Here is a 10,564-nt window from a genome sequence, read left to right on the forward strand (position 1 = left end):
ACAAACATTGTTCCCAAGAATCAGACAGTTTTAAGCTATCTATGCTGCTTTTGCCTTGTGATTTATGTATCATATAGAAGGAAAGGATCCCCCCATCCTATACAGCCAAAGCGGCCTCTGTGTTAGAACGTTCCCACAACCTCACCTGTAGGCAGGACAGCTATGCCTAAGAGAATTTATTTAGTGATTGCAAGTATTTGTTAGTGGCCCTCCGCTCAGTTCAGAGGGGAGGAAGTTAGAGACATGGGCTAACTTATTCACATTGGTTTTTAGAGTGTGTGTGCGTGGCTGATTTTTTTTTTAAAGGGTTTGAAATAGCACAGGAAAACTTTACCTGCATTATGAATACTTATTTCTGAGCTTACAGTAGAGACTATTTGACATTGACTTAACCCAGAAATGGCAGACAGCTGATTTATCTTAATATTGTGGGATGGCTGACTAGTAAGCTCAACACTTAATTGTGCAGATTATTTTTTTTCAAATGGGTAAGCATTTATTGATGTGTACAATGGTACTTCAAAGCTTTGAACGTTGAGTTAGAAGGGGGTATGTGTGGGAGCATAAATACTCAGCCTTTATGCTCTGCTTTTTCCCCACTTGAAATATATAGTGGTTGGCACTTACCATGGCTCTCCGGACCAGACCCATCAAGTGGCAGGTAACCATCAGCAACCTCCCCAGCAGAATACTGGATTTCCACGGAACAGCCAGCCTTACTATAACAGTCGGGGAGTGTCTCGTGGTGGATCACGTGGGACTCGCGGCTTGATGAATGGTTACAGGGGACCGGCAAATGGATTTAGAGGTAAACAGCTTAATTAAACTCTCTCATCTGACTTTTATCTGGTCCTTTCTGGAAACACTGCGTCAAGAAACCATGTGTTATAAAAATGATGGTAGGTCATCTGTGCAAGCTGTTTATACTTGTAGTAAATATTCAGTTTGTTTTGGCTTACTTAAGCAGCTCAAATTTTAGATGCTTTGTTAGGCTTCCTACTAAGATGTAAATAAAGAAGCCTTTTCCCTGTTCTGTGCTTGAAGGCTTAATGTGTTTGATGAGGTATCTTAAGTTGTATTGCAAGCATAAACAGACATGGAAATATCCAACAGGATGTTTCACAACTATCAAGTGATGAATTCAGACATCAGTTGGTATTTCAAAAATGTTTTTTTTTTCTAGTCATGGTAGAAGTGGTATACTTTAGAGTTTCATCTTGCATCTTACTGAAAATGGGCTTTATAATTCAGAAATACAAGAACAAAAGATCCCAAAGTCATTATTCTGAAGGAATTAATAGGAGTGGAGGAATGATACTGGATTTTTGGATAAATAAGAACAATTTAATCAGATATTGTGGCACTTTCAGTGTTGCAGAGATGGCCGGGATGTGTGTTAGAATGAGGAAGACGTTGTTTCCTTGTTTGGTTTTCTGGGATTAGACTTGTAAATATAGCACTGAAGGCTGTTTTTTCTTGCTCTGGTCTTGTCCTCTCATGTGGTTGGAGAGTAGAGAAGAAACCTGTGTAACAAAAATGCAATTGATTGTAGTTGAGAGGAAGCGTTCACCATTTGTTTGCTTGGAATTGATCTGGAATTCTGAGTTTTGGACTTGGGACTGAAGCCATCCTTGGCCATACTTCCTGGCTTTAAGAGTATTCGCTCTGGAGGAGCTTGAGTTGGCTGTTGTGGCCTTGCAGGTCACAGCTGTTACGTTTAGATCACAGTGTTTAGCTGTGGGTTGAATGTTATCTAAATGAAACCTCAAATTACTAGAGAAACACATTGAATGGTTATCTCATCCTCATTCTTACTAGATAGCTGTTCTTGTTACTTGTAATAGTACTAGCACTGATGCTGCATAGAGTTGCTTAAATTGCAGGTTAAACAGTGCTTTTTTTTTTCTCTGAGAATTAGGTAGAAAGCTCTTAAGTTTTTCTTTGTGGTAGCATAATATAATAGGTTATTGTTTCTAAGTGAAGGATGTGCATTCTTTTCCATAGGAGGATACGATGGCTACCGTCCTTCATTTTCCAACACTCCAAACAGCGGTTACACGCAGCCCCAATTCAATGCTCCTCGAGATTATTCAAACTACCAGCGGGTAAGCTACCAGTATGTCACGTCAGTCTAGAAGTAGAAGAAAAATACATGCATCAACAAAAGCACTGATGCAAGTCAATAAGTGAAAACATTTCCCTGTGACTTTTTTATTTCTAATGAAGACAAAAGTTTTAGATACTGAACAGATACTTGGAAATTGCTGAATTGGAAATGGCTAGTTATAATTGGGAAGCCGAGTGATTTTTGAAGTAGCTATAGCAAAGTTGAATGAATTATAAAGAATTCTCTTAAATACAATTATCATCACAACTTTGTGAGAAAGAATGATACTTAAAGAACGTAAATCCACTGAAATCATCTTTTCAAACTTGTAAGGGACTGTCTATCTTCTGCAACACTGATTTGTTACTCTGAAATGGATATAAAATTTCAGTGTTCTGTAGGAAGTATGCTCTGTCTGCTCAAAGCTTAGTCTGACAGGAAAATATCTGTCTCTGCATTATCCCCATGCAAATATTCACCAACAAAGGAGAAGACTAGTTTTGATCCTACCATTAGAATGTCAATTCATTTTTTGACTGGTCCTTTATGGAAACCCATCTGTTTGATCTGTGTGGAGTTGGAAGAAATCAAACACTAAACAGTTCTGTTCGCCTTTATTACTTATATTGAAAAAATATTCTGTAACTGGAGAGAGGATTTGTCATTGTACATTTTTATTACAGTTGCTAAATGCTAGGAGGACTAAGACTTCATTTTCCTCACATGAATTAAAGCTAGTAAAATGCTGTATGTTGAAGTTACAGGTGTTGCATCAGTGCAGATTGTTGTAAAAGCTCTTTATTTCACTGATGACTATTAACATCCTGAAACATTATACAATATTTGTTTTATGTCATAATGTTTTTCCATTTTTATACTTCAGGATGGATATCAACAGAATTTCAAACGTGGCTCTGGACAGAGTGGACCTCGGGGAGCTCCTCGAGGTAATTCCTGAGTAGTGTATACTTGATTTGGGCTAAATGGAAGCTTTTGATCCAAATTCTGAACTTTTGTATTTAAAAAGCAGCCTCAGTCCTTATTCAGCAGATCACAATTGAAGGATAAGCTTGCTTTCCTCTGACCTCATAGTTGACCCTGCTTTGGAACATGGTCTTGTACTTGTAGAAAACATCCTGAGGTCCTTTCTCACTTTAATTTTACTATGTAAGGGTATGGAAATATGTTGTCCTGTAGCTTGTTAGTGTCTGCTATGTGTACATCTGAGAAAACAGCAAAATATTTATCGTAAGGCTTTAATTGAGCTTACATGTTTTATTTTTCAACGCTGTTTTCCACATTTTTTTTTCAGTAGATACTGGGTGATAAGATTGTCTTCTGCCTCCTGCAGACATTTTTATGATAATTCAGGTTGAATTTTGAAGAGTTCTGTCCTTGACCCTCTTGGTACTGAGGGCCCCATAGTGTGGAACTGTGGCCTGGAGTTAAACGTTGCATCAGGCTGTGGTGAAGCTGAGAACATACTACAGAAACCATAGCTATAAATGAATAAAAGTCTTGAGGTTCATTGTCAGAGATGTGCAGGCAAGCATGAGAGGACTTCACCAAGTGACAGACAGTTCTCGTATATTGAGAGTGCAAGCTACAAACAAATCCTTTCTTAATGAGGGACGGAATGAATGGAAGTAAAAATGTGATTTAGTTAGCTTGCAGTATCTATATTCAAACACTTAAAACAAACAAACAAAAAAAAACTATTGCCTTGCATTACTGCAGAGTTTCTTGTTTTAGTTTTCATACCTTCATGACATATTTTTTTAAATTTTTCTTGAAGTTAGTGCGGCATAGTGGTTCTGGGAAAAAAAGTTACTGGGCTGAAGTTGCAAACTACAGACAGGTTACATAATGCTGAAATTTGATTTAAAGGCGCTTTTAGAACCATATATAGCCTAGATACACACCAGGGACTTCTTACCCAGTTTATACTCAAGCTTTTAGGATTTTTTTTAACAACCTGACTTCATGCATAATTCAAGTGCTTTTTTATATTTTTTCTAGGTCGTGGAGGGCCCCCAAGACCAAACAGAGGGATGCCTCAAATGAATGCTCAGCAAGTGAATTAAACGAATTCACAGGATTACATGAAACGCCAAAACCACACTGGCCAGTGTACTATACATGTTACCAGAAGAGTTATTATCTATTTGTTCTCCCTTACAGGAAGTTTGTTGTAAAGGGACTATTTTCATTACCCATAATGACAGGACTACAGTTGCCAGCTTTATATTACCTGGATATGGAAAGAAATGAAACAACGTTTACTCTGCATGTTCTGTCCTAAGCATCATCTTGAGCCTTGCACATGAGATTCAGATTCCTCACCCTTGCTAAGAGTAAAGCAAAAAAGGCAATTTTCAGGGTGATCCAGTCTCCATGGTTAACTGAAGTGGCAGGAAAAAGCAAAGACTCACTTCTGACATTAAAGTGATGCAACAAATTTTGGATATAATCTGCAAATTCATAAAGATTTTCTGTGGTGGCAGTTAACAAAATCTAATGTTCCCATGAAAGGATTGAAAAAGTGAAGTGTGGCTTGATAGAGCAACTGCATTTCAGCTTTTTCGTATTAAATTGAAGCACTGAACAGTTCAAGATGTGTAGTGATGCATATTTCCCCAAGTAGGCTTATAGCCAGTTTTTGACAACGAAGAAGCACCCTTAGCTACAGCACTCCTCATCACCAGGGCCCTGTTTACTGTGGCTAAGGATTTAAGATCGCTTGCATAACTGCTAATGTAACTGTGTAATTTTTTAAAAAAAGAAAAAAGCTTTGATTTGGCACTTCAACAAAATTTTGCAACAAATGTGAGATTTAACCTGGATGGCCACTGTATATTTGATGTGAAGTATTTAGATATCTCTTTGAAACACATTTAAGTTTCTTTGATAGCAATGACTTTTGTAAGGATTGGTACTCTCTATCATTCCTTATAACTTGCACATTGTCTGTCACTAATACTTGACCTTGCTGTATTATCACCTAAATAACTGATGCCGGTACTGATGGAAATCTCTAATGGATAATCATAACACTTTTGGTCACATGTCCTTTTTGTCTTTCCTGCAGCCTTGAAGGTTTTAAGAAATCTCAAATGCCCGCTGCTGCTGCCCTTTTAATTGCTATCTTTTGAAAAGCACCAGTATGTGTTTGAATTGATTTCCCCTTTTAAGGGAAATGACAGCCAGCAGTTACAGTTCTAATGGTATAAGCAAGACAAATAAAACATGTTTATAAAAATTGTATCCTGGAACACTGGTTTTCAGCGACTGAAACAAATTTAATGTAATGGGTTGACATTTCATAAGGTTTTTTCACTGAAAAGATTTTCTTTTTCCTGAATAGATGTAAACCTTCCTCCTGTTTTTCTGATTTTATTTGAATATCTCTTGTGACTTCTTCTGGCAAACTTTTCTTTTTATGGAGACTTTCCTTTTCATCAAGGCAGCAATGTATAGAAGAAATGGCATAAGACTAGGAGCTGGAAATAACCAAGTCTTATTCAAGTTTTACTGCATACTCGTAGTATAATCTTTGGAAAATCACTTGTGCCTAACTTTTGTGCACATGCACTCTCTCTGCAGTGGGGAGAATATATTGATAGCTGCCTCCATAGAGGTGTTGGTAGTTCTGTTGCATTTATAGCACATGCAAGAAGAAAAGTGCTATAGTGCTCATCAAATAATTTGTGTGTGTGGAAAGGTGAAATTAAAGAACAGCTACCTGTTGTATAACTGTTATATACAAAACTGAAGGTTGTTTTCACTCAGAGGTTCACTCAGAGGGCCATTTCTACTTTGTATCACAACCGAACTTTCTGAACTTGTAGTCAGATTTTTGACTTCATTGTGAAATAATCTGAAACTCCATATAAATAGGTGGTAACATCACTTTTCCTTGTTGCGTGTGAAGAGCACAAATGAGAAATGTTTTTACTGAGAGAAGTGAAAAGCTTTTGAAGACAATACTACACAGCAAACATCTTGAAACAATGCTGATGGTTAGAAGCGCAGCAGTTTTAGTCAAGGCCTAGAAACATTCCATACCAGTATAACGATATAACCTGCAGTCCGGTAAGAAATTGCTGTTCTGTGTCTTTTTTAGGAAGCTATTACTGAAATAATAGTCCCAACTGTTTTTTTAACTGGAAAAAAAATAAAAGATGAACCTTTTAATGCTGAACTGACATAGGAAAATAGTGAATTCTTTTTTGTTTTGTGCATCAGCTTACTTTTAAATGGTTGGTAGAACACAAGCTATTCAGCCTTTTCTATTGCACACCAAATGCGAATTCAAAAGCTAATTGTAGTTTGATAGTAAACTTGCAGCGTACTGAATTAAAGACCACTGAATGGATCAGAACATTCCAGTTAAGTTTTTTTTTTTTTTAAAGCATAATTTAAATTTATTAATAAAATGTGGGTATCTGAGAGGCCTCTTATTTCAGGTACGCAACCTTGTGAGCTTTTCAATGTATGATAACGGTCTTTAGAATAGCTGCTCTGCTGTATGCTGATAGAGGGAGATGTGTTTTAGTAATAACTACAAAACAAGTACTTAATACATGTTTGATCTGGGAATTTGCACTGATTCCTTTAATCTCAATTCATGCAGCTAATAAACAGTATACTGAAAAATTGCTTTGAGTCACAGTGTGGCGCACAGATCCACAAACTGGTTTTCTGGCCTGCTCAGGGGGTTCTGTTTGTCAGCCTAATGGTTGATTGTAAGGGTCCAGATTGTTTTCTTCTCTGCTTGATCCACTGCAGTGCGAGTGTGGAGCTATGCATTTTAAAGAACTATATTTAGAGAACTAAAAGAGCTTTTAGATATCTTCACTCCCTAACTTAGTTCAAGATCTGAGTCACATTCAGATCACAAACACTCCTAGATAACTTTAATTTGAAAAAGATCGTCTTTAGAACAATGACTGTTATAAAAAGTGATGATACTGGGGTAAAAAGGGGGGCAGTTCTGGCTTAGTTGTGTTGCAGAGTCCTTTCTGGATGCCAGGGGGGGAAAGGAATTTATTTCAGTGAGCGGCTGCTTTAGGCTTAGCTGGCTTTAATGCCTGTGGTTGTAAAGAGTTGAGTGAGTGTAGTACACTCCTTCTGAGCAAGTATATAAGCACATTGATTGTCCTCTTCTGGTGGTTTTACTTGATTCTTCTGTGAATTAGTCTCCCGAGAGCATAACACGCTTGTAATGACTGCCTTACATACAGTCAGCTAAGAGAGATACAGATTTTTATTTTTGGCTGGGGCTTCGTTAATATTGGTAGGCTGTGATGATATGCAATGGTATGCATTTGGGAGCTGACTTTTAGCATCAGTGTCTGTAATATAAGGATTCTTGAGTAAATCATTTACAGATGGCTCCAGAGTTTCCAGATGTTTCCACCTAATGTTACTCTGGCAATCTTGGATCCTTTCTAGACATCCTATAAGTTTTAACTCAGAAGTCATGAGTTGCTTCTCATACCCGAGGACACTTTTTTCCTACTTTTTACTTAGTTCTCCGTGTGTATGGGCTCTCTTCTTAAGAAGAGTTCACTAGTACAAATTTTGTATTTTGCTGTGGAGTTAGTTGAAGACTTAATCACTATTTTCTTTCCAAGATACTGTTTCATGTGTAGCAATATCTGAAGCACTGAATTCTGGTGGCTCTAAACATCATCCAGAGTAGCTGCAAGAGTAATGTTGATGACTTTTAATAGCTAGTAATGTATTCTCCTGGGACTTTCTAACTTTCAGAGAATTCACGACCTTGAAAGTATGTTGTATCAAACTGTTCTGCATATCTTATTAGGTAGATTTTTTTGATTGAATTACAGGTTACCTTCATACATGTTGTCTTTGTAGAATGAATCGAGCTTCCTTCTCTCACCAAATGGTACTCAGTAATTTTTCTGGAGAGGGAAAAGTGTTCAAATGGCTTTAACCCTAGACAGACGTTGAAAATAGGATTACTGCTTTCACGGTATTTACTTCCTGTGATTAACTGCAAATGGGACAAAAACTCTGTAATCCAGTAGAATAAGGTACATAAGTAATTAGAGGAGTTTTGATCTTCCTTTCCTTTATTTGAAAGATCCTGGTACTAGCTAAGCTGAGTAGTTGACTTTCACTTCTTTGCAAGAGCTATTCATTATAAATGCTCATCTGAGACATGTGTTTAGTGTCAGTGGACAAAATTGTGCTGTTCAGATTCTAACATCCCAAGTCTGCTGTGGACAGAAAGGGACATGAGGAAGCTGCTTATTAACCAGCCCTGTTAATGAGGCTGCCAGAGTTGCATCTTGAAAAACGAAGATTCTTCCTGTCATGCATGCAAAACTGTTCTTAAATGAACTGAACGCAAACTCAGGTACATGAAGTTACAGACTTACAGATGGAGTGGAGGAGGAGGTTTGCAACTATATGAATATGTCTGCTTGAGTCTTGCAGAGTACTGTATAAACAGGTACAAGGACCTGAATCTGCATTGGACATGGATGGAATTTTAAAGGTTTTCAAGCATTTGAGCTAGCACCATTGAAGTTCTACAGATGGGGCAGATATTCACCACTGATTGACCTAAAAATCAGTGCGTCATCTGAAAAGCAAGCAGGAAACGATCCTAAACAATAAAATATTCATTTTGAACTTGGAAAGATGATTTTTTCTTTTTAAAACCTGGGCTTAAATACAGTTATGATTGTCCTCTGGAACATTGCTGGAAACTCGAGCACTGCAAAATTGTGTGGTTTCCTTGTGATTCTTTCTGTAGGTGACAATATCTTCGTTAAAGCTTCTTTGACTATGCCATCACCACATCAGCATCTGAGTGATCAGTCTCATACTAGTCTTGGGTCTCATATTCAGTGGCAAAACTACATACAAGGATCTTTAACGTTAATTTTGAAAAATTAACATTGTTAATGTTTATTTAACATCAGGTTGACATATCCTGTACTCGTGAAGGGTAAACACTTTTTTGTTTTCAGAAGGAAAGGGGGATGGTTTTTCAAAATCTCCAGTTCGCAATTCCTGCTTTCTCTTGCATTCAGATGGGTTTTCTTCCAAATCAGTACCGTTTCGAGGAATAAAGCTTTCATGCATTTTTATAAGCACTACACTTGTCTGCTTAGGGACTGATACTGAATTTAAATCATCTAACATTTAAAAAGAAATCTAAGCTGATGAGAAGGCTCCAGTGGACTTTTAAACTTTATGTCCTTTCTTGTGTGAAAGAAATCCCTACCATCACTTGCTTCTATGAAAACTTAAAAAGTAGCATCTTGGGTTTCTACTGTATTTCTACAGAGTTTCAGAAACTGGACATCCTTGAATTTCTACTGTGATTTGACAGAGCCTCTGATAAATAGGAATTTCTGATGATAAACTAATTTTCTAAATGGTTTATTTAAGGGAAGAGGTGCTATTCTATTCATTTTCTTAAGCTTTTTGAATATGATGCAGTTGAAGTTATTTGTGGCTCTGTAGATGTAGCCTTAATGGAGGGAAGGTAAACTCCCAAAATTCGCATCCTGAAGCCAGTTTGAGTGGTGTTAAAGAGAACTGTGTTAGCAAAACTAAAGTCTAACTTAACAATTGTAAGTAGTTTGTTCTGAGTGAAGTTTATCAGTTAGCTTTTGCTGCAATTATCATCCCTTTAACTTTAGAAGTTAGGTTACTTTCCTCCCTTTTAATGTTCATAAAATAATCAGATGGATGTAACTAGTTCAGTTCCAACTATGGTGTCCTATTTCTCCTTTGTATGAAATGTGCTCGAATACCTGATAATGGATCAAGATTACACCTGATTTTTTTGGGGATCGAGATAAAATTTTACTAATAATCCATTACATGTGTATTAAATAAAAAATATATTTTTAAAGCTATTCAATTTTAGAATAAATTTTAGTAATGCATCTACCATAAAGTAAGTTTTCACAATTACATTTTAGTTAATTGTTAGGTTCAAATTTTCTGATGGCCTTAAACATACTTGTATGTGTCTGCAGTTCTTTAACTCTCCAAGACAAATTGGTCCATGGCTTATGTAAACACTTGAAAAATAAATTATTTAAACGTTTTATGTCCTTTTAAGCAAATATTTCATACCTATACCTTAAGGACTTGGTTTGCTCCACTTACATTGCATGGATGGTTTTGTCTCAGTAACTGGGGTCACCTCACCAGGAATTGTTTCACAGCCTGTATTATTTTTAATTCAATAGTTTTGTCATACTTTTGCTATACTTTAAAACTTAAAATATCCCAAAATACATCCCCTGGTATTAAACACATTTTTCTATCATGTTATCTGATTATTAAACTTCATTAATTATTTTTTTTGGCAGTCTTAAAAGCTAAGAACAAATATGTCTATGCCCAGAGCCTGGCTCAGCTTTGGTAGGGGAGGGTTAAGCGTCCAGCTGTTAGGGTAGGGTTAGT

General features: G+C 36.8%; 1 protein-coding gene across 3 annotated transcripts in view; it reads left to right on the forward strand.

Moving 5' to 3' along the window:
* The window catches only part of CAPRIN1 (cell cycle associated protein 1), a 38,164-nt gene extending 27,955 nt beyond the window's left edge, over positions 1-10,209 (forward strand). For all 3 annotated transcript variants that reach the window (XM_032189394.1, XM_032189396.1, XM_032189395.1), the window contains 4 exons: positions 614-808; positions 2,005-2,105; positions 2,991-3,054; positions 4,127-10,209. In XM_032189394.1, coding sequence (XP_032045285.1) covers positions 614-808; positions 2,005-2,105; positions 2,991-3,054; positions 4,127-4,191 — 425 coding nt within the window. In that variant the 3' untranslated portion in view covers positions 4,192-10,209. The remainder of the gene's footprint in view (positions 1-613; positions 809-2,004; positions 2,106-2,990; positions 3,055-4,126) is intronic.
* Positions 10,210-10,564: the final 355 nt, after the last annotated feature.

Source organism: Aythya fuligula, chromosome 5, assembly GCF_009819795.1.
Source record: "Aythya fuligula isolate bAytFul2 chromosome 5, bAytFul2.pri, whole genome shotgun sequence".
Classification (NCBI taxonomy): Eukaryota; Metazoa; Chordata; class Aves; order Anseriformes; family Anatidae; genus Aythya; species Aythya fuligula.